The following is a 23656-nucleotide window of genomic DNA, read 5'->3' as shown; positions in this document are numbered from 1 at the left end:
ATTTTTTTTTTTTTTTTTAAATAGTAAATACTGTATACCGAGTCTGACATTTTTGACATTACCCACCTCCTGCTCAGAAAGTCCATCAATAATTTCAGAAATCTCGTGCTCGCTTCTAGCGATTGTTGCAGAGAGACCCGTCCCTCTCTGGCCAACCCTAGTAAAAACAGAGGCATGTCATGTGTGAAATGACATTTCTACATATGTGCTTCCTGCAGACCACTTGTTGGTATTACACAGCATGGAACCCCATCACAGTCACAGGAGGAAACTCATCTGGTTGTGATTAAATCCTGTCATTTTTCACTGAACTACACCGGGGAGCTTGTTTTATTCAAGTGTGTGGGACGCAACGACCATTTAGCCAATCAAATTTCAAGGAGTGCAGTAATTTGTATTCCCAAAGCCAATTATGTGCTTCACTCAGTATGAAAACAACTCCGCCCTTTTCTTACGAAAGCTAACATACACTGTGGGAGGTCTGGAGGCAAAAAGGTGCAATGCCCCAGATAGTTCCTATGGCAAAAATAAAGACTGTACCACAGCAACAGTGTAGCGTCAAAGGTTACTTACATACAGCATATATATATATATATATCAAGCTTTTCACCTCTGGAAACGCTCCTGCTGCTCTCTCTGCTTCCGGATCTCAGGGAATTGCCTCTCATAGTACTCGCGTGTTCTGCTCTCTTTGGCTTTGCGCCTGGGGTTGTTCTCCATGCGCTCCACCTTTTTCTCCCAAGCTTCCATCAGCTGGTCATAGCGTTGGCAGATCTTCTGTTCCTGAGTGCACAGCATGAAAACTAATCAAAGACTGTGTGCCCCTCAGGCCTTAAGAATGTCTTGGACAATGGAAGGAGCCAAACCAAGTGCAAGGTTAACATTTTTGTACATTGGGAGTAAGGTAATACTTTTAGAATCCACACAGCTAGGTAGACAAGCTCGAGGGAGAAAAAAAAAAAAAAAAGTAGACCGCTTTAAAGTAATGCCACTGTATATGAGTTCCCCGTGTCCTGACAAAAAAAAAAAAAAAAAAAGCAAATGATCATATTATTCCTCTTCTACGTACAATATCCAAAATAACAGTGAAATCTCATTTCCAGAGGCTTAACAGTTAAATTGAAGATATGGAAAGACAATGGATTCACATTTCCACACGAGAGCAAGAGACAAACAACTCTCTTTCCTCTTGGCATGAGGCCACAAGCTCCCCACAACTGTACAGACTCCAAAAGGCTGTCAGACAGCCAACAGCTTGAAAAAGGTGTTATTCACTGAAACATCAGAGTGCAGCTAAGCTGAGCAACGAGAAAAGACCCTCCCGTGTGATGGGTTTGTGATATAATTGCATTACTGTTGATTGACAGCAGCAACAGTTTTGGAAGGCAGTGCATTCCTCTGTATGTAAACAAATTATTTGTGTACGGTTTAGTGGCATCCCAACCATGAAATCAAGGACCGACTAACAGCAAAACCAATTAAAATGTCAGAATCCTCATGTGGCCCACCTATTGCTCTAAATGAACTGGGATTGGCTTTAGCACTTCTACAACCGCAAACAGGAGCATTCACAATGGCCAGATGGATGATCAGTAGCTGTATGAGAAAGATTTTTCTGGAAGCACTAATAGACTTGGATGTGTGAAATTGAATTGAAAGTAATATCATTGGTGTGACCGGGGAATCAAACACTTTAGCATTCCGGAATTTGTCACTAAGTCAAATCCACAGTGTATTTCTATTCACAAAAAAAAAAACGAATTTTTGACATGTGTGCTCATATAATCATGAGAACTGCATTACATGGGGCTCTGAAAATAGAAATAAAAGTCTGGATTTGCAATGCAAAAGCTATTATCGGGAAAATGTCGCAGGTTCCCAAAGCCCTGGACTATCCAAAATGCTTCACAAAAGCAGAAACACTTACTCGTTGTTTACGAGCATGGTTCCTCCTCTTAAAAAACAGAATCAGCTTCTTCCTCATGATCTGATTGCTATGGAGAAACAAAACATTCATTATTTTTGTTTAATTATGTTGACACAGAGAGTCATTGTGGTATTTAAAAAGAAGGCAGAGTAAAACAAAAACAAATATGATATCTCTTCAGCAAGTGTGCTCAGAAAAAAAAAATCTCTTCAGAAGTTTAGACTAGAAATTTGCAACATCCAAAAAAGCTTGTGGGTAAGAAGTATAGTATGGTAAGAATTCACCCTGAAAGCCTGAACTGCAAGACAAATTGTGGTGATCAATGTGTTGGTAAAAGACAAAGTCAGATGGGCCACTGCAGTTTGCTTTTTTTTTTTTTTTGTTTGTTTATTTTTTAATCATAAATGCCTAATAGCCACAGCCAGTCTTTAATTTCCTTTACTATCCCTATGAGCCAACTTAATGAGGTGGCTGGACAAATCCGACTGCACTGAAAGGTCACATGAGTTTAATCACATTAAGCTCAACAATTTACAATATTTCCTACATGGTGCATCTAATAAATATGCGTACTGTATTTCTTTTGGAATCGTTACGACCCAGACATTTGTGATGTATAATTGAGGATACTCACGTTTTAATGTTGTCATGGTAAACTTTTGTGTCTGACGGTTGATTGTACAGGGGCTAGGCAGTGCAAACAGAAGAGAAAGTCATCATTAAATATTGACCGACAGTCATGTTTAGATTACGTACTAATCAGATAGGAATTACAAAATTGTACTACAAATCATTCTCTGTCATACCAGTTCAACCTTGGGACCAAGACCTTCCAGGATTTTGTGGGCCTCTTCAGCTTTTTTCTAGAAAATTAGGAACACTTGATGATAATACCAAACAACCAACATTACATGAAAATAAATGGTCATATACATTTATCCAAATATCCAGTGAATCCCCAATAATACTCGCAGATTTTTAAGCAATCATTTACATTTTTGTGAAGTTATATGATGGTCTCCCTTTTTTTTTTATAGTGAGAAAAGGTGCAAAGAAATACTTAAAGTGGGAAGTCAACTCAAACATATTCTTTTCAAGAATATGTTCCCAGCAGGCCCACGAGTTGAAACACGGCATTCTGGTTAATTTTGCGTTTGTGGAATATAAGTTAAGCAGCAAAATGCACTCGTTTTTAGCCATCTCTGGGGGTGGCCATTTTGTCTTCTGCCGACTGAAAATGACATCACAACTGCTCACAACGACCAATCACGGCTCAGCTTCAGCAAACAGGTCAGCCGTGATTGGGCGTTGTGAGCAGTTGTGATGTCATTTACAGTCGACGGAAGACAAAATGGCCGCCCCCAGAGATGGCTAAAAATAAATGGATTAACACTTATTCCACAAACGCAATATTTATCAGAATGCCATGTTTCAAGTAGTGGGCTTGCATAGAACATATTAATGAAAAAAAAATGTTTGCGTTGACTTCCCTTTTAAGTGTGTTTTAATAGTTGTTTAAAGCTTGTGGGAGGGGGAAAAACTATTTAGAAAAACTATCTCTTGTTTTGTTTTTTTTTTTTTAATATGGTCTCTGTATCCCAGATTTGCACTCGTCAAAAGTGGGTCAGCGATAAATTAGGGTTCACTGTGGCATGAAGGCAAGTGAAGTTAACGGGCATCAAAGTAAGATATGGTCATTTTTTTTTTTTTATATCTATTTTGAAATAGAATTTGTGATCTGGAAATATAAACTAAACGCTGACTATTAGACTTGAACAGTCTAAAGGGTTAACTGCTGACGGGGAAGAAAAGGCGTGTCTTCCCGCAACATGTGACAGACATGAACTATAGTAACCTTTCCCCTTGATCAGCTCAAACACACAGCAAAGTCTGTCACTACAGACTGCATTTTACGTTTCCCAATGACTACCAAAAGCCAATTTAAATAAATGAACATGAAGAACTAACCTGATACTGACAAAAGCTTTTTGTCTACAATGTTTGTCGACGAAATGCACAAGGTGTGCTGGTGTGCGCAATTTGCCACAAAGGTCAATTGCTAATTCGTCTTGGTACTCAAAACAGACAGCTCACCCTGTTCTCATCGTAGATGATTTGGACTATGCTGCGGTGCTTGTGTTCCACTGGGGGAGGGGTCACTGGCTTTTCTGGCTCCACAGGCTTTGCTGCTTCCTCCTCCAGTTGTTGCTAGGAGACAACAGCGACATTGTAAAACATCAAGTTACGAAAAGTACACAAAATGAAGACAAGACCAATACACGCCGCCGTCGTTTATCTATTCAGGGCCCAAATGTAGTTGATCTTCTATCTGCCCTGCAGTGATATGATCTTAACCTCTGAGAAGAGCAAAAACATGCAGGCATAATCTGATTACACTACTCTCACATGCTGGTTCAAGTATAAAATACAAAAGCTAAAGTGTTCAGCCACTGGCTCGAGACAAGTTGAACTGATGGATGTTTGGTCGGCAATGTTTACAAGCTAAAGGTTAAGTACACGACCAGGTTGCAGGGTTGAGATTAGCAGTTCCTGAAATGCCTCAACCAAATAAAACCCGAAAAACCTTGGGAAAATTCACACTCGAATGTATTCTCGCACTGAAAAGATGATGAAAATTTCCCCACTGTGGGATCAATAAAGGCATTCTTATGTTTCATTCCTATCAAGTGAGGGAGAATTCCAAAACGGATAGCAGGACTGAACAAGAGACAAACTGCATTGAAAACTAACAGTAAGGTTAGATTATATATACAAATACATGAAAAATTGACCCAGTAACTGACATAATTTAATTTATGCACAATCTTGTTGGATGAATATACTATTGCTTATTTTGAATATGATTGGCGATAAATACTCAAAAGGAATAGTAATGAGTAGATCGAAATACAAATGACAGATTAAAATATTTTTTTGCTGAAAATATTTTAGAGCTCTTAAACTATACATATATACACACATCCATACATACAATCAGTAGAAAACTTTCAAGATTTGATCTGAATTAACTTTGACAAGCCTACAATGTTGTTGCAAGATCCTTTTTCAAAAAGTTGCTCGGATCTCTTGGTAAATTACCTCAATATCATGCAGCAATGTTTGATTTCAAAGCCATGATAAACTGTTGTGGTTCTTATTAAAATAAGACAAAAAAAAAAATTGGTCGCATGTTAAGACACAAAAAAGCTAACTGGACAACTAACTTGCTTTTTCTTCAGCTTGAAAATCTGCTGCTCCACTTTAGCAATCTCTCGGTCCACACGGTCCATACTCTGAATCAGCTCCTCCTTGGAAAGCTTGGAAGGAGACGTGTCATGCTCTTCCCCAAGATGCAACGTAGGTCCTCCTGGGGAAGGGCATTCCACTTTCACAGTGAACGGCGACTCCTGGGGGGGTAAAAAAAAAAAACAAAAAAAAAAACAGATCAACCTCATAAAACTATTGCATAACACAGATGTGCAATTAAATTGCAGAATTATAAGACAAAAAAAAAATGGGAGTCAAACGAGACAGAAGTAATGCTAGCCATAATAGTTGTTAGTGTGCTTGAACTTCTTTGGCATAGAACTCTCACTGGACATCCTGAACAAAACAAAAATAAATAATGCTGTTGCACAACTCCGTGCAGCTGCGAGAGAATTTAGTCACTCCCCCCCCCCGCCCCCCCCCAGAAAAAAAAAAATAGAAATCCCCACAATGAACAAGAGACACAATTCATCGCATTTTCCAAGTAGCAAAAGAAGCTACCTTTTTCACCTCCACAGTGGCTCTGAGGCTATCCTGCAGTGTATGGTGCATGGGCAAGAGAATCCCCCCCGCAGAGGACGAGGTACGGGTGATGTGCGCCTCAGAAATAGACTCCATGCGTGGGCGCTTGGTCTCCAGTGCCTCATGTTCGGCCTGAGTAGTGATGGAGTGGAACTGCTGTTGGTAACCATGCCGTCTCTCCGGAGGTCTGCAGAACAGGAAAAAAAAAAAAGAAAAGAAAAATACAACGCATACATTATGAACTGCTCCACTAATCCAAACGGTGCGATGGATGAGGAAAAAACATTACCTTTCAGTCCCAGGGTGGAATTCAGATAGTAAAGATGGTCTTCTTCGACCTTGCGGATCCTGCAAGTGAGTACGATAATCTGGGACGGTAAAATCCTGAGAGGGACACACAGGGACATCAGCAACCCCATTTTAACATGCATTGCCTTTGCGACTTAAAGGGGAACCCCAAAAGATTAGTCACAACATGCTATATGCAGCCCACTTGTCAAAACACAGCATTCTGATTGATATTGTGTTTGTGGAATATGAGTCAAGTAGTAAAATCCACCCATTTCCCCCCCCCCCCATGTCAGCTTCAGAAAATAGCTGAGCCGTGATTGGTTGTTACCTGAGCAACTGTGATATCCTTTTTCAGTGACAAAATGAGATGGAGCAAAACGGGTGGATTTTGCTGCTTTAACTCATATTCCACAAATGCAATATTAACCAGAATGCCGTGTTTAGACTTGTGGAGGCGCATAGAACATATTCCTGTAAGGAACATTTTTGGGATTAACTTCAATTTTAATGCATTTGAAAAAAACTCATAATAAGTTTTGGTTTTGACCACATTTCAAACCTAAGTGTCCAACATTTATGACATGACCGCGTTGTTAGAAAGCCCCTCAATAAATCACGATTTCTCAGTGAATGGATGCAGAAATAGACAACTATTGGTACAGAGAATGAACTGACAACTTTTATGACTCCAACTCACGACCGTGTTCTGACGCAATTTAGCTTGCAATAGACTTCCTGTCGGCTACTTGGCTAGTGCAAGTAATCTGCTTTGATGCATACTCAAGTTCGGTAGTACGCTTCCCCTCCTCTGGCAAGCTAGGACCACGCTAGCGTGCCGTCAAACTCGGAAAGAACAACCTCCCTCCTTTCCGCCATTGGTTATCTTATGAAACCAAGTGCCATTAATTTTCCCTTTTACAGTCAGCGTAGTGGTTCACATAGCTGGATTATGTCCTGCTTGCATGGATGGCATCAATCCCCACTCAACGTGCTAATCACAATCACCCTGGTGATCCATCCAGAGTGTATTCCACCCTTAACCTCATGTCGGCTCATACAGACTCGAGCTCGTGTTGCGACTGTGAGAAGGATGAGCGAGTGGGGAAATGAATAGACGGATGGGAAAATGCAGAGGAATAACTTGGCCATGTTGTGCCGGATATCACTGAATAGAACAAGGTTGTTCCATAGGACAGAGGGTAATCGGGAGGGCAATAATCCATCAACATCTGAAGAGGATCTGAGATGATGATAATCACGCTATACAGATGTAGCGGATGCGGTCACAGAGAACTTGGGCCAAACGCGAGCGAGTCCCATCATTTTGTGGGGGACAGCGATTACAAGAGGAAATCAAAACAGTACAGGCTGGGCTGAATTTTATAAACCACATCTCCCAAAAATGTTTGAAGCCGTTATAATACACATCTGACTCGGATGGGAGGAAAAAAAGAATACGGCACAAATTTATACAGTGTTCTAAAAATACATTTTTTCAAATTACCAACAAAAAGGAGCAAAGCCTGAACAGTTAACACATGGTGCAAATTATAATTTATTCACCAAGTTTATCATAAAAAAATTTTTTTTTTAAAACTGAAAAGAACACATAACAGTTATCAGCATGCCATGACCTCCACAAAAACCTGAACAAGCAAACGCGGTTACAGGAATTATGACCAAACTCCAGTTTTGTTCCAAATCTATGCAAACAATGAAAATGCCCAGAAATGAACCGCTGAAACTTTCTGTGGAAGTAAGCTTCTAGGAAATCAGGCCTACAAAGTAGGTGGGACACATGTCCAATACTCACTTTAATATAAACATAATAGCAGCGTGCCGGATTTAAACGTAACGTATTAAAAATTTGCAATAACTCTATCCACTATGTAATGAACCTACGTCCACATATTTATTTGGTCTCATTTTAGATTCAATCACCAGAGGAATCAAGTCCTTCACGTCTAAAAAAGCTCCTGCACGTAACTGGACTAGGATCGTGTACTTCGCCATACCGTCTACAAACATTGCAGAGTTAAATTATTAAACTGAAGGATTCCCATCTGTAGTGACTTGATATTTCTTTACCAAAATATGAAGCACTGCGCCCTCAGATCAGAGGCCAGCAACACACCAAATTCCATTGGGATTAGAACTTGAACATCAACGTTGTATATATTATCCGTATTTAATATCTTCCTTTGGACACACATTAAAATCAGTTCATAACTTTTTGAGTGAACACCCATGCTGAAAAAATAATCCAGGCAGAGATTTCCTGATTTCTTGTGGGTTTTCACTAGGGATGGACCGATTATCGGACGGGCCGATTTTCGGCACCGATATTTGGCTTTTTGACGAATATCGGCATCTGACTTTTTAAAAATTCTGCTGGCCGATAATAAATCAATTTAAAACTGTGGAAATCAAAACAAAGATATGTGAAAGTTTAACATTTCTGTCATTTCTAAATTTTCATTTACTGTCGAAAACTACATAGAGCTATTGTTTACGTTTTCATTTATCCTTTTTGAGACATGCTGACAACCCCGGGTGCTCCCCGGACTTTTTATTAGAATTTTATAACAGAGATGTATAATGTGAAAAATGTCTTGAAATGATAATTTAAAAAATAAAACAAAATCAACATTATGCAAACATTGTTTAAACATGTTTAAAGACCTGGCAACAAAGTTACGAGTAATTTTTTCTTTAGATTTTGATGCCAATATTTTCCTTTTTACTGAAAATAAATATCGGCTCCAAATATCGGTTATCGGCCCCCTTGACCACTAATAATCGGTATCGGTCCTGCAAAAGGCATATCGGTCCATCTCTAGTTTTAACCATCGGCCGATGTTTTGAACAAACTCATGCTTGAGAAGGGCAAAGTTTTTTTTCAAAATTTAGAGGTATATTTTTTTTCAGATTTTTTTGGGAGTGGAATTGCAAATTGTACGACTTCAAATTTCATTTGATACAAAGCATTTTTCGGCGCAAAGTCTTACTTGCTGGTGCCGCGTGCCGCTGAATGTGTACTGGACAGAATGGGATGGGTAGCGGCTCTGCTCACTGCTGAAGCTCCCCTGGCTAGGGGGGTAGCCAGAGCTACTGGACATCCTGACTCAGTGCAAGTGGTCCGCTGCTGCTTCAATGAAGGCTGAGCTACACCATGTTACAGGATACAAACCACCTACAGCCAGGAAGCAAAGGGCAGATTTAGATCAAGGAAAACAACGCATGGCACTGTCAAATGAGATAAGGCCCATCCCCTGAGTGGGAGAAGAATGAAAATATGGTTGAGGGAATACCAAATTGCAAGGTAGAACTTATGTGGTATTGTGCATTCTATAGATTAGCATGAAAGAAAAAAAAAAAAAAAAAAACTGAAATATGCACACGAGACACAACGAGTAGGGAAATGAAGAGCAGAGCTGTTCATGTCTTCTCAAAATGTAATCTAAGCGTTTCGATAATGGTCGACGGGGGCTTTTGAATTAAACTGGGACAACATAAAACAATTTATGCATGTGGGGATTTTCCTCAGCAAGTGCAGGGCTCATCTCGGAACAAATGGCGCCATAAAAAGAATTGCTCTGACTTACTGTGCAGCCGCGGTGCACAGGAGCACATGCGGTACACGACAGCCTTTCAGTGGGTGGAAAGAACCAAACGCTCCAAATGAGTTAACTCGATTTGATACCAGCCTAGATTGAATTTGTTTTTCAGACATTTATAGAGAGCATCAGGATATCCTTCAGCCTGTCAAAGGTTAACCTATCCTTCATGCCAAAAACGACTTTCCCTTTAACTTTTTTTTGTGTGTGCATCTCAGAGGGTGATTTCACAGCTATAGATCGATTTCTGTGCCTGGAAGCAGTTGACGGATTCGCAAACAATGCCCGTTTCCCCCTGGCTCTGTATGTGTGCACGGGCCAAAAATTCCAAGCACAGCAAAATGCGTCACAACACACAATGCAAGGTGGCTCTCTTTTCTTTTGGGTCATACGAAGATAAACAGGAAGAAGACCACATTTAGTTTTGATTGAACATTAAGATTTATGTCATCTGTCGATCAACGGCCTACCAAGCAGCTGTTGATTTAGTCTCAACTACTTTCAGTCTGAAGACCAAACCGACATCAGCTTAGGGGAGTAGAGCTTCAGCCAAGGGCTGAACAATTATGGAAAGTAAAATGGAGATTTCTCTTCCTATTTATTGTAATTAGGATGTAATATGCTTTTTTTTTTCAAGAGTCTTTTGAATGATTTTTTTTTTTTTTTTTTTACAAACATACTCACGTCAAGGTCTCATGAGACAGAAACTCACCAAAAATGATGCGCACCGGGCTTTAGTTACAGCGATGACGTCTCTGCCTGCTCCCCCTCTCTCTCCTTCGCATCGCGTCTCAATGAACATTTAAATCGCAGCTTTTATCAGCTCGCGATTTGATTGCAAACGCAATTGATCATTCAGACCTACTTCTCACGCACAATTCCTCAGGGCAGCATAAGGCGGGGTACGCACGTATAATCGGGATGAAGGCCTAATACCATTTTGTTCAGAAGATAACCCTGAATAATTATCCTTTGGTATGGGGTGTGTTAAGAGTGATTTTTTTTTTTCCCCCCTGCCTGATCTGCTCGCAAACAAGCCATCTTTAGACCATGCGCAACGTGCATTTACCCTGCTTTGTTCTGCTCATTATAACACGGGCATCAAAACCGGAGTTTAGGGCACTTATAGAGATTCACCCATCCAGCCATATAAAGTGGTTGGACATGACCAGGAAGTACAAAAATAGTCCTATGTGCCAGTTTGAGGCATCTCAATTATTCTGTGTCAGTGCCAGACATGTCATTCTGTGTCAGACGTGACGATGCAGACGACCAGTGGAAACTAGGGCATTTCAGTATCAGATTGTGCACACGGTGGTGCCAGAAGAAGCACACAACATGGACGGATTGTAATGCTTAAAAAAAATAAACAACAACAACAACATTACTGTAGGACACAGTGTAGATCACATTTTTTGCACTTAAACTAGCAGAGATAAACTGCTTGAGCGTTCACTTCCAAGAAAGACCACTCTGTCGGCAAAACTGACATAGGACAACTCATGTACAAAACTATTTTGTACCATGTGTATTGTCTGGCTAAAACTATTTGAGAACTTTTAGTGAGAGCTTTCACCTACACACACTGCAACACAGAATGCATACAAAAGGAGACCCTAGTAAGTAGATCTAACATGTAAATGGGCCTTCATTTGGTGATTACTGAAAAGCTTTTTTGCCGCCACTCATTTTGTGGTAACCCTCAGATGATCCCGCAGGTGAAGGAGCCAACTATTCCAGAGTTGGCAGCTGGACAAAATAGTCTGCTGATGCAACGCCTTATTTTGTGGAAGCAAAATAAGCATCTGTGATTCGACAAGATATTACTGCGGTCAGCAAGGAAGCTGTATGATCTCTTCATTTTTCAGGAATCTGTGTCATTTAAAAAAAACGTAGAACATTTTACAGAAACTTTTTTTTACTGACGCATCATTTATCACTTCAACTTTACATGTTTTTGAAGCAATGATACATGAACACGTGGACAGCAATTCTTCAGCACTAAACTTATCTGGACACCATATAGCCTTTACAAATTGCATTCTGCTACACTGCAATGTCGATTTGATTGTGATTGTTTCGCCCTACTATTTATACTTTTGCAGTGGTGTCAAACACGTGACATTATTATTATTGAAAACACCTCTCAATATAATGTTGATTGCTCTCATTTTAATTAAACTCATTCAATCCCAGACATATTTATGTCTTTTCACAGTCCAGCCATTTAATCTCAGTAACTTGATTATATTTTTTTTCACTTTTTTAAAAAAGTTAGGGTAAAAGAGGGTCTGAAAATGTCTGGTACCGAACGAGTTAAATTGCACTGATGTGCCGAATGGAATGCCGAACAAGTGGATGTACTGTTACTGTACTAGCGTGAATGACTGTTAAAACAGGAAAAGCACATTGTTTCAATGATACACTTCACTGAGGACCTCTCCCTTGCCTGCAAATGCACCATTAGTAAGCTTCAAACAATATAAATCCTTTGCTCTTCTTTGCTACTTCCTGCTCAGAAAGGAAGCATCGCTGTCCTTTTAAACATTAAACTCAACCGATTATTACAACACGGACAGGCTAACAGGATGCTAAACTGTTTCCCTTTCACGCTATCCTTGTATTTGTGCACATCGAATCAGACTTCGCGGTAAAACGATCACTTATAGTCACACATGTTCATTAGTTGTCGTTAGTTGAAGCAGTTTGGAAGTAGCTTCGCCTAGTAATGGTTCGAATGTCATGTTAGCTTTGGCCAACACTTCTCAGTGACGTTTTTGACATAACTGCTTTTCATCGGTGTTTATTTGTAAACCCCAGCAGCAATGCTTTCCACGAGTGACATTGAAAATGTTTAACATTTACTTTAGGATAGCATACGCATCATTACAGCAATGCTAGATGTTGCTTATTTGGGAGGGTGGTCCGACAACCACAATAGAAGCAGTTCCCGAGGATCAAAAGACCTCCTCACAGTAATAAATAACCAACAAGCGTGCGCAACTGCAGACCTCCGGGAGTATGAGCACGATATTTAAAGTGTTGTTGTTGTTGTTGTTGTGGTGGCGAGCAAGCTAACTTACCCGTATTTCACCTTTGAATCCGCAACCACGTCGCCATCTTGCAAGGGAGATTTTCGCCGTATACCACAGCACCAGAATAGGCTATCATATCCCTACACATGTTGCTTTGACGAATAAAATAAATATTTGCACTCACCTCATATTTGGAGAGTTTACCGAAGAAAGGGTACGGTATTTGTAGGAAGGAACGTGTTGCAATTGTTTTAAGGAAATCCGCGGGTAACGGGCAGTGGACGACTGTGCAGACTAAGGCTGCGCCGCATTTGTCGCTTCGCGTCCTGACAGGTTAAAGTAAACTGCCCTTGTTTGGTTCGATTATCAACCTTGATGCCACATATCATACTTTTATAAATCTAGAAAATTATTATTTGTAAATATTCGAAATGTGTCTCAATTATTGGGAGTTTTTGTAGACGTGGTTGTATTTTGTAATAGTGCTTATTTATGTACCTGCAAGGACAAAGCCGTGTGTCCGCTAAATAGTTCCCCCGACACTGTTTTTTTTTGTTGTTTTTGTTTTTTACGTTATTGTGAAAAAATATTCACTACACAAAACTTTTATTCCCTATTTTAACTCTATCTAAAATAATCTTATATCTGACCGTTGCCTCAATTTTCCTTACAATGTTTATATCTACGTAAATTAGCCAGCAAAAGTGGATGTTACTTCTAATATAAAAACACTTGAAGATCTAAACAGGTGTCAGCAACGATTTGATTTATTATTATTATGATTATTATTATTAATTTTATTTATTTGTTTTTGTTTTGTTTTGTTTTTTTCGGGTTGGATCAACAATTCCAAGTAATTTACATGTGGAACCTTTCATACTACACTTGTCCCAACACGGTTTGTTTATCAGTACGGTGAAAAATAATGTGCCTGTGGTTGCTTGTAATCGTAGTTGTGGCATATCTGGTTTGTTTAAAATGCATTTACTGTCGACATCGTCGATCTTTCAACCATGGAATCAATGCTTTAGCCAGCTTGGAAACGCACGGGGCTGATATTGAATGTCTAGTTGTAACCGCGCATCCGGATGATGAATGCATGTTCTTTGGACCAACGATCATACGACTTGTTGAATGTAACGCCAACGTGCATTTGCTGTGCTTATCGGAAGGTACAGTAGCACCACATTTCTATGAAGTCTACTTTATGATGAGTAGTCGTGTGATGAATTACTGAATTACTTTTGAAGATGTTACAGTCGATCACAAAATGTACATAAAATGCAAAATGTCGATCCAAAACAGCATAGCCTATCAGATCAATGGACTGTCTATTAAATACCCATTTTAACTGGACCAAGAATTGTAATATGAATTTTCGCCGTTCTGCTTTTTGTTAAAGAATAGCAAGTATGCTGAAACTGAACACTGAACAAATGGACATGTACATTCAAAAGTACTTAGAGGTCAAATTAAGTTCACCTGTAAAGATTATAGAGCATTTTAGGTCCGTCCTGAAATTTCACGCAAAAGCCGAATATGCTTAACTTTGAGGAATGTCTCTCTTTGGAAATGTTTTTTTTTTTTTAATGACAGATGAATTTAAATCAGAGTAAGATACACGAAGACCTACTGCACCAACAATCTTGCAAAAGCCATAGTATTTACAAGCTTCCCCGCACAGCCTATATTTTAACCCAGTAATTGCATCTGGGATCCCAATCAGATGTCATTGTGTACTGGAGGAAATTGAGCATTTCAACTCTTAATTAAAAGAAAAATCTATGACGCATTATTGAATAGCACATTACTAACATTTCAATACTCCTGCAGCCTTATCTGTACCCCGATTTGCTTATAGGTAACTACTACAATCAAGGTGCTCAGCGCAAGCAAGAACTTTTCAACAGCTGTGCTAAACTGGGGATACCATCCTCCAGAATTACCATAATAGACCACAAGTAAGCAGCACACACATTATAGAAGCATGGTACAAGTTGCATATTAAAGGTTTGCACGATTAAATGATCTGTTTATTACATCGTATTTCACATATGTAATAATAATACATTTGAAAAATGCCACCATGTGTCAGTTTTCAGAATTACATATTAGATTTGTCTTCATTTCCTTAATCATGACCACATGCTTGATGATATGAAATGAGGATTTGATATTTCTTGTGAGACCACAGCTTCCATTGGAAATGTTTTTAAAGCACCTGCTGGCTGCTGCCAACATATGAATCTCTATGGATTTGTGCGCGTGTGTGTGTGCGCGCGCGCGTGTGTGTGCGTGCGTGCGTGTGTGTGTGCGTGCGTCTGTATGTGCGACTGTATCTGAACTTGGATCTCAGAGCTGTCTGCACTTGGATTGTGGCCCATTTTCCCCTTCTGTGTATTCTGGTGTTTGAGCACACATTTAATCAGCGCTTTGCAAAATCCAACTCCATCACTCTTGACTTGACTCTCTCACTGCTTTCCTACCTCTGTTCTTCTACCCCTTGCACCCCCCCCCCCCCCATCCACCCCCCAACTCCAGTTGGCTACATTTTGGCAGAGCTGTGTAGCACTGCTAATGCAGGTCATTCCATACCATTTGACTCCTGTTTATTTGAGGGTCTCGTGCTTTGTGCGCATGTATGTGGAATTGTGGATAGCCACACTTTGGCTTTGCTCTTAACCACCTCTGTCTTGAACTTTCATGTATCACAAAGGAGAAGGGGGGAGGAACAAAAACAGAGACTAGATTCTTGTTTTGTCTGCCAATAAGATAATGTGGTAATTTGATGGAAGATCATAAATGATGGTTTGTGTTTTAGCAGAAGCAGTCTGAACTTTGCCAGTCTCCACAACAATTTCCGTAGGGTTGCACTGAGGGTAATAATTTGTGCTAATTATATCATTCAATCAGATTTAATTGCTGCAGCTTCAGCATTGTAAAAGTTCTAGATAATAATGCAGGAACCTTCTTGTTGTGGGCACTTCTGAATTTCTGATGGTAATACTTGTGTGCTGTATTATTAGAATAACTGTCTCAATTAATTCCCGTTGGCGCGTTCCGTAGTATAACTTTCCATTGATCTTTTTCAGTCTTCCCAACTCTTACAGTATAGCGGCATCGCTCTCCCCCTCTCCCTCCCCTCTCGCTCTGTCACAACTATAGCTTGGAAGGCTAAGAAGACAGAATGTCAGATGACATGTAAATCCAGTTTGAAAATGGGATTTTCCCATTATTGCTTATGAATAGGACAGCTGTGTTGACAGGATTTGGGGCCTCAGTGCATTTCGTGGCCATTGTGATCAAGCTCGATCGGAGCACGCTCTGCTGCCTCTCCACCCGCACGGGCTTGACCTCAGTCTGCTCCCAGCAAATGATTAGAACTGCTCACTGCACGGAATCTAACAAATGTCATCTTTTACCGGACTGAACCAAGACTTCCCTTGCCATTTCTCAATGATTTTAAATCCATACCTTTCGGCGCTCGATTCAGTGTTTTAATCCCGTGCCTTATATTTGACAACATTTACATCCCTAAATAAGTGGATGCTGCAACCGGTAACAAACTAATGAATGCGCAGGGCAATATTGGATATATATCAGGAATATTTTACTTTACTTTACATTTTACACATTTTTGTCCGTGTCGCACACCTCTAAGTTACACTTGCATTCAAAACTTTAGAAAATGTCATTTCAAGTGCACCTGTAAAATGTATTGTGCATTTTAGATATTTCGCCGCAAAAGAAGACGTTGCTCTACCCTGCAATGCGATGTTGTGGACAGCCGTCTGACTTTTCTCCAGGCCAATAGTCCATGTGACCACACTAAGCAAGCCTGCGCAACACACGCACACACACACACATGAACACACACAAGCACAGAATCCCCTCACTGGGCGAAAGTTCAGCAACTGCACACAAACGCCTGCAAGCAATTAGGCATCCACATGCAAAGCTACAAGTGGTAGATGGGTAGGTTATTTTAGGACATTTTGCTGCGTTGTCATAGTGACGCCAACACTTGGGTCTGCTTGAGGACAGGGCAGGTGTCTTGTGTCTTTTGTTCTTTCCCAACATCCCTCTCACCCTCAAGCGAAATGTCTAAAACAACAGCTGAATAAATGCAGTAGTGAGAACGACGCGCTGTAATATAAGGCATGGGAAGCTTGCTAGCAAATAATCAAGTGCCAGTTTTTTGCAGAGCTTTGTGGACGGGTGTAGCCCAACGCAGGAAAGAAACCATAAAATGTCGAGCCACATTAATTTACGAGCGAAAAACAGCTTCGGCTGTTGGCTGAAGTCGAAATTGAAATGGCTTGTTCATTCGGGGCAGAATGCGTTTGCTTGTTCTCTTCGCATAGTCGTGCCGTTCAAAAGGTACAAACGCGCGATGCGATGTCGGAGCGGTGCACATTAGTGCCCCTCCTCCTCCCTCGAACACTGGCGACCACTGCACACCGCCTCTTAAACCAAAGCCTGACCCACACTGGCAGCCAATCGATGTGTGACCTAATCCATCACTTCCCTCTACTTGCTCAACTGTCCTGAAACATTTGTTTGCGACAAAAGTAAGGGGAACGGGCACGTACGCATATCTAAGGGAACAATATCTAGGCTATGAAGTCAGTACAATAGAGTGGGCTAGCAGTTTGGGATTTTTAATGCGCGCTCCACCCTGAATATCCAAACTTTCCAACATTTTCTCACCCGTGTTGGAATGTGCACTTTTGTCACTCCTGTGAGGTTTGCAATCCAGACATGATGCAGCTCAGTAAAATCTTGATGAAGCCAGAGTGCTTTTCTTTGCCTTCCAGGAACCTTCCAGACGACCCCAAAGCAGAATGGAGGCTCTCCGTGGTCACCTCTATAATTGCGAAGCACTTGAGAGCTCACACTTTCAACATGGTATGCGCAACTCAAGTCAGAGCAATCCTTTGGATATCCCTGTGTGATCACTTACACGTTACATTCTGCCAAAGCAATCGGTGTATTTTTTTTTTTTTGCTTCAGCATATGCTTTGTAAGCACAGCGCTCTTGCCCCTTTGCCCCGTTTTACTGTGGTTTCTAATAAAAAAAAAAACATTTTCAAGCCGGACTGTATTTGGATCCTGTCATTTAGATTCCATTTGTGTGTTTACAGACAGATTCAAATAAATCCTGGTGCAGTTCTGTGCTATTAGCTAAAGGTAATGTAGAAATTTTAGAATCAAAGAACATTATCAAGACAATCTCAACAAGAGGTCAAAGCGGTGAAAATGTCAATGAATAGAGAGGATGCAGCAAAAGAAAAATGAACTTCATTACTGAAGGAGAATTGGAAGTGAATTCACATGACGTCTTTTTTTTTTCTTCTTTTTTTTTTTTTGGATGACATGTTAAGCCAGCAGTAAAAATGGCTCGTGTGCAAAACAGGTTGGAGAAGCAGTCAAGTCTGCAGGTATGAATTTCGCAATACCAATCTGAATACTGTAATGTGTGCGGATTTCATCCAAAAAACTGGAACAATGTGTAACTCACCCCCCGACCAAAAAAAAAAATCATCAACAGTAAACGCGATCTTGGTAAGTTTAAGAGAAGTTAAGAATACTGTAGACAAGAATGCGACGCCCAGGGGTCAGGAAAATCCGCCCCAAAAAAGTCTCTTCATTGTTTATGCCGCAGGGATTGAAAACATTGCGGTTTAAAATCCCCGTTTTACGGTATTTGAGTATTATAATTATTTAGTAGTTATTTTTCCTTTTCCAGAACATTGTGACCATTAACATTTTAAGTATGTTTTTTTTTTCTTATAGTGCAAAGACAAAATATGATACATAGCAACTGCCAAGTATTAAAGCAAGTCTTTTTTTTTTTTTTGCCTATTTTGCATATTTTTTCACTTCCTCAAGGGTGCAAGCATGCACACACACAAAAAAAAAAACGGGCTTCTAAATATCAGGTGGCAGTTGTCAAGTACCTCCACAGACAGAGTCAGAAACCTGAAAAGCAACCCGCAAAATTGTTCTCCCTCTAGATTGGTCCTCACTCACTCTTGGACACGCGATTCTGCCCTTTCACCCACTCAGTGACACATATTTTGTTGTTTCAGGTGCTGACCTTCGACGGAAGAGGAGTGAGTGGCCATAGCAATCACAGAGCAATCTATAAAGCTGTCAGGTAAGGCTGAATTTCAAGGCTTTGGTGTTTTTAATCCACCAACATTCCCTTCAGTTAATCATCAAACAGCATTTTATCTTGGACAACATGGGGGGGAAAAAAAATATAAAGGCCCAAGAAAACAATGATCTTTCCAAAAACTGCTCCACAACGACACACACATTTTCCTCATGTTTTCCAGGACCGCTGCTCAGAATCCTCAAAAGCAGTCAGCTGTACTGTCAGAGAGCGGTAATAAATCGTGATAGAAACACGGTGAAGTGGGAGGGCAGTTTTGGTTTGGGAGTCTTTCTCCTGGCATATATGTACCGATTTTATCTTCAAACTAGATCAGTCGGCCAGTCTTGGTCACAAATGCTTCGCTTAATTTACAGCTTTTCCATCCAACTGCAGACTTCATCTATGCCAAACTGTGACATCTCTACAATTCAGCTAGTCTCATTTTTAGGGAATTTTTTTTTTTTTTTTGGAATTTGTGTTATAATCACAGAACGTGAATGTCTAATGTATGGTGCGAGTCATTTCTGTCAATTTTGATTATTTTTCCCTCCTGGATCATTTCAATAACTTGTTCGTTTTCTCCTCCTATAGGCACCTCGCTTCCGCTGACCAGATACCCAATGGTAAATTTGATACCCTTACCGTATTTTGTCATTATGTTTGCACTTGCGACTACATGGAGTTATAAGATGACGACACAAAGATCTCACCTGTCAAAACAATTTTCATTCCAGTTTCTTTTGAACTATACTGGAAAAAAATGTCTAATGTACATCTTCCGCATTAATAACCCTGACGTGGTGCAGCTTTGGGGCAAGATACATTCTGTTTGTTAATATATAGCGCCCTCTTGTGCACACTAAAGTTGCAAGTGTCATACTGGCTGCTGTCTCGACAAGGCGTGGATTTTTTATTTGTATTATATAGCACATTTCATTCTCGAGGGAATTTGTGGTGTTTTTTTCACCAGGGGTACTCAGTATTTTCAGTCCAGTGACTCCTTACAAGGGGAAAAAAAAAATCCAGGGACCCTCTCATAATCCTAATGCCAATTAAACATTAATTTAACCCGAAATGCCATGGAAATGTATTTGTTTTGGAATGTTTAAATCCTAAATATTCATCACATGTTTAATACAAAGGAATTTAGTCTAACAGAATTCAACTTGTGTCCACCATTGCTAGCTTGACAAACACTGCTTCCACTAACAACAGGGACGTGAACTGTCTGCAAAAGTAGTCGGTATTGCCGACTTGTTGGTGATTTGTAAGCTCTTTTTAGTGACCTTCATGACTTCATGACGTCTCTAATCGGATATCTGGGCAAATGGCAGACACACCGTCTGTGACTCAAAATGCTGGAAGGAAAAGGGTTCATTCGAGATAATCGATTTAAATACATGTTTTATCTTAAACAAATTAGATGTACGGATTGTGTGTGTGTGTGTGTAGTGCCCGATGTAATTTGATACCTAGGGGCATATAAGGACGCCTCCGTTGTAGCGGTGCTGTATTACCCTCAATTCCTGTAACGTGCCAGGAGAATGGTCTACGTTCATAATAATCATTTGCAGCTGTAGTGAACACGAAGCAAAAACGGTCTCTTCCTATTCCCCAGACTGCTGTTTGTTCTCCTTGGTGACTGTGGGCTTGCTCAGGAAATATGTTTCCTTCTTGGAACTTCCTCTTAGCTGGCTGCTTCCCTCATCACTCCGCTGCATCGTAGGCTCGGAGGGCTACAGGCAGTGCAAAGTGAGCGTAGAACATACAAGTAGCGCTGAGAGATCGATAAGTATCACTTGGACAGTTTGACCACTGTTAGCTGCTGAGATGTGTTCCAGTTTGATTCTAATCTCGAAACGTTCATCTTTTCAGGCTGCCATGCTTTGTCATCGCACTCAACTGGTTTGGTTTCGGTATCTGTACATCACCTTCTCACGCTACATGTTCGTCAACACATTCCAGATGATTCCACGGGGACCTAAGGTTAATAAAATGTATTAGAAGGTGACCAACATTTTATTTATTTTTTTCATTTTTATCCATTAATCGAATAAGCTGTTTCTGTAGAAATGGAAATAATGGATCATATGCACTGGAGCACCAAGAATTTCTGATGGAAAGGTCAGGCGGCATAGCAGTTTCCGCTGTCTGTATGTTTCATACTACTTGGATGCCATCTGTAAAATAACCTTCATTAAATGTTTGATAACTTGGGGTTGTGTAATAGCCTATTACACAGATCCTTTGAATGCTTCACCGTTATTTAGATAACTGTAGCAACTCTAAACCTAATACATCAATTATGGTAACTTAATTTCAGGAAACAATTTTGCCTCAAAAAGAAATAGCTGTTATGTTCAGTCATTCTTATGTAAAAAAAAAAAAAAAAAGAAAGAAATCATACTACACTGTATATATGCTGATCAAAAACAGCTTTTTCTATTTTTACACCACAGTAAAATCATTTTGTTTCCTCCGGTTGAATGCCCTCCTTGTGTTTTGACATGTTTTTGATTGTCTTGTGTGCTTTCATGCTTTCTTCCCATTTGTCTCCAAAAAACTTCTCTACTGTGACACTTTGCACTGTGCCTGGATCCAGACAATGTGGAGCAACACCTGAAAAGGAGATAAAGACAAAAAATGAAATAAAATAAAACCAAACCGCTTGCGTCCTATATTTTATAACTGGGCAACGACAGGTATGATTCTACCTTTTGGAGTACATTCCCCTATATGACTGTTGTCTAAAGTTTACTTCTGTTGGTCTACAATGAACTCACACCATGATCAGTTTGGTGTTTACAGTACAAACTAAATATGTTTACATTACATGGGAATGGTGTGAGAATCATCATCATGTGGTGTGATAAGCAGTTCTCCCTCGTACCATATCCATCGGGGTTGGAGCGTGGTGTGTAGAAACTCTGAACTCCACACTTTTTACAGAAGGTGTGCTTTGCAGCGTGAGTGTTAAATGTGTATGTGGTCAGATGATCTCCACCCTAGGAAGAGAAAGGGACAAGTTGAAAACATGACTCCTCTTAGATTTGTTTGAGCTTGTATCCTTTTTTAAAATAATTGGGTTCACTACCTGTATAAGAGTAAAGTTGGACTTGGGGACAATGAAATGATGGTTTTGCTTCTTGGTACAAATACTACAGCTGGAAAGGATAAAGGGGTTAAAAAGAAAGGAAAACAAAAGTTACTGTTGGATTAAATGATAGCCTCTGAATCACACTTGTTTGTTTTTTTTTTTGTTTTTCTTTTTCATTGTAATGCTACAATGTTGCGTACTCATAAAATACAATAACGAAATATCCATACTTGCAATCAAAAACATGGAGGTCTGGAGAGCTCCAGACTTCAAACCGAACAGCTCCACAATGGCAGCCACCGGTATGTTTCACAAGGTCCATTCTGAAACAACAGGAAACAGTCACAGTGAAGTCATTCTTTCGTCATATTTCCAGGCAACCGGTTACATGAGAAAGGTGATTGTATTTAGCTAACCTTAGAAAGTTCTGGCAAAACTGGACTGACTTGTATGTTGAAAAACGTGGTGTGGAATCAGGTGCCCCGCCTGAAACAGGTGACCGCGTCAAAAGTCCATCACAGGTCATTTACATGACTAAGATTCGCAATTTCACAGCAACTGATTCCTATCAGGTCTATTCAAATGCAATCATCTCAAAACGTCCTTGTTGTCCAGAACTGTGAATACATGCCTTTCACGTGATAACCCAGTTTTTACAAGCGCAAGGGATAGGCCTTTTCCCTGGCCACTGCAATTATTTCCAAGCACGGGGAAGGGCAAAGTACAGCAGACTTGCACAAACACATTCCTCCAGGGTTGAACTAGTTCAGCCTGACACACAGCTCTGTGATGGAAAACCCTTGACGAAGTACATCACGGGTTGGGTGTCATATGACATGTTGCTCGATGATATGCTGTGACCCAAATACATGAATATGAGCTACAGCCTATCATCACCCACATATAGATAGCCACGAGGTCACAGACCTAGATCTAAGCATTCGGTTTTAGATAATTACCTTAAATGACAAAATGGAGGGTGTCTCTGGACTTTGATCCTTATTAATGTCTTGCCACGTAAAAACGTGGTCATTTAAGTCGATTTTTCAGGTGTCTACTTTTCTACAGTATTTCTATTTCTGACAACCTCTTACTTTTACGGCATACATTTGAAAACAAATCTGTACTTTCGACATCTTACTTGTGTCAAAATAGGCTTGTTACTTTTTCCAACCTCTGGGAATGAATATAATGCATTAAAAACAACAGAGAGGGGTAAGATCATCCGCAGCTATAGTTTTGGGATCCTGTAAAGGGGAGAGGTGAGGTCAACTGTGGTGACACCCACCCTGCAGGCCTAAAATAATACAAGCCTCTGTTGAAACGCTTGGTAGCATGTGTTCGCCAGTCACGTTTCCACCGACGGGGATCAAATGAATCCCCAAGGCATCTCACATTAGCGCCATTTATAGTCATTTACACTACACTAACATAGCAAACAAGCTTACACGATGCAAATACAAATTCGCATGGTACTGCGTCAAGTTAAGACCAAAAAAAAAAGAAATAAGGGCCTTGTATAATGTTCTAGTTTAGGGTCTTGTTGTTCTTACGATACTCGTCGACATTTAGGTTACTGCTCAGCAACCAATGGCAAGCAAACAAACAATCCCTCTATCCAATCAAAGCCAAGAAGATTCGAGAAGCTGAGATCCTTCTAGAAAATTCCGACAAGAAGGACCTTATTGCCATGTGATATTATTCCGCGGGGGCCAGCCAATTTAAAAAAATCATTTTGTA

At 40.2% G+C, this 23656-nt stretch overlaps 3 protein-coding genes across 16 annotated transcripts in view; 1 reads left to right on the top strand and 2 right to left on the bottom strand.

Moving 5' to 3' along the window:
- Positions 1 to 12986, bottom strand: part of ncor1 (nuclear receptor corepressor 1) — a 39679-nt gene extending 26693 nt beyond the window's left edge. For 6 of the 8 annotated variants that reach the window (XM_086013374.1, XM_086013379.1, XM_086013380.1 and 3 more), the window contains exons 1-11: positions 12844 to 12986; positions 9016 to 9200; positions 6006 to 6100; positions 5696 to 5903; positions 5152 to 5334; positions 4022 to 4135; positions 2734 to 2790; positions 2562 to 2614; positions 1928 to 1994; positions 611 to 783; positions 67 to 157 (exon numbers count right to left, since the gene is read on the bottom strand). In XM_086013374.1, the coding sequence (XP_085869500.1) occupies positions 67 to 157; positions 611 to 783; positions 1928 to 1994; positions 2562 to 2614; positions 2734 to 2790; positions 4022 to 4135; positions 5152 to 5334; positions 5696 to 5903; positions 6006 to 6100; positions 9016 to 9126 (1152 nt within the window). In that variant the 5' untranslated portion in view covers positions 9127 to 9200; positions 12844 to 12986. Of the gene's footprint in view, positions 1 to 66; positions 158 to 610; positions 784 to 1927; positions 1995 to 2561; positions 2615 to 2733; positions 2791 to 4021; positions 4136 to 5151; positions 5335 to 5695; positions 5904 to 6005; positions 6101 to 9015; positions 9201 to 12707; positions 12821 to 12843 lie in introns of those variants that run through there. The other 2 variants (XM_086013378.1, XM_086013375.1) reach the window with 2 other exon arrangements.
- A 151-nt stretch (positions 12987 to 13137) lies between these two features.
- Positions 13138 to 21483, top strand: pigl (phosphatidylinositol glycan anchor biosynthesis, class L). Of its 2 annotated transcripts, XM_086013394.1 has the most exons (8): positions 13138 to 13831; positions 14521 to 14620; positions 17477 to 17567; positions 18752 to 18819; positions 19411 to 19442; positions 20438 to 20571; positions 20695 to 20826; positions 21422 to 21483. In XM_086013394.1, the coding sequence occupies exons 1-7, from the start codon at positions 13585 to 13587 to the stop codon at positions 20821 to 20823; spliced, it is 801 nt and encodes a 266-aa protein (XP_085869520.1). In that variant the 5' UTR covers positions 13138 to 13584; the 3' UTR covers positions 20824 to 20826; positions 21422 to 21483. The 2 variants fall into 2 exon arrangements, with proteins under 2 accessions (XP_085869520.1, XP_085869519.1); XM_086013393.1 differs by having other exon boundaries at positions 13155 to 13831; positions 20695 to 21483.
- On the bottom strand, positions 20828 to 23560 carry cenpv (centromere protein V). 6 transcript variants are annotated; one of them, XM_086013397.1, is made up of 6 exons: positions 22876 to 23560; positions 22333 to 22402; positions 22147 to 22239; positions 21914 to 21983; positions 21710 to 21824; positions 20828 to 21438 (listed from the first exon to the last, which is right to left on the bottom strand). In XM_086013397.1, exons 3-6 carry the CDS (start codon positions 22236 to 22238, stop codon positions 21284 to 21286), a joined length of 432 nt encoding a protein of 143 aa, XP_085869523.1. In that variant the 5' UTR covers position 22239; positions 22333 to 22402; positions 22876 to 23560; the 3' UTR covers positions 20828 to 21283. The 6 variants fall into 6 exon arrangements, with proteins under 6 accessions (XP_085869523.1, XP_085869524.1, XP_085869521.1 ...); XM_086013398.1 differs by having other exon boundaries at positions 23058 to 23560; XM_086013395.1 differs by having other exon boundaries at positions 23205 to 23560.
- Between the last annotated feature and the right edge of the window lie 96 nt (positions 23561 to 23656).

The sequence above is a fragment of the Filicampus tigris genome, chromosome 17 (genome assembly GCF_054856515.1).
Source record: "Filicampus tigris isolate MCC_2025a chromosome 17, RoL_Ftig_1.0, whole genome shotgun sequence".
In the NCBI taxonomy this organism is placed as follows: domain Eukaryota; kingdom Metazoa; phylum Chordata; class Actinopteri; order Syngnathiformes; family Syngnathidae; genus Filicampus; species Filicampus tigris.
The sequence above is the reverse complement of the archived record's forward strand: the minus strand, read 5'-3'. Positions and strand labels throughout refer to the sequence as shown.

Excerpts from the sequence above, each read along its gene's own strand:
- pigl (XM_086013394.1), top strand. The coding sequence starts at position 13,585 with ATGTGCCTGTGGTTGCTTGTAATCGTAGTTGTGGCATATCTGGTTTGT. Across the intron at positions 17,568-18,751 it reads GAGCTCACACTTTCAACATG|GTGCTGACCTTCGACGGAAG; the intron begins GTATGCGCAACT and ends TTGTTGTTTCAG. Across the intron at positions 20,572-20,694 it reads AGGGCTACAGGCAGTGCAAA|GCTGCCATGCTTTGTCATCG; the intron begins GTGAGCGTAGAA and ends TCATCTTTTCAG.
- cenpv (XM_086013395.1), bottom strand. The coding sequence starts at position 23,253 with ATGCTACCAAGCGTTTCAACAGAGGCTTGTATTATTTTAGGCCTGCAG. Across the intron at positions 22,403-23,204 it reads TATTATTTTAGGCCTGCAGG|GCGGGGCACCTGATTCCACA; the intron begins GTGGGTGTCACC and ends CACCTGTTTCAG. Across the intron at positions 21,439-21,709 it reads CTCCAACCCCGATGGATATG|GTGTTGCTCCACATTGTCTG; the intron begins GTACGAGGGAGA and ends TCTCCTTTTCAG.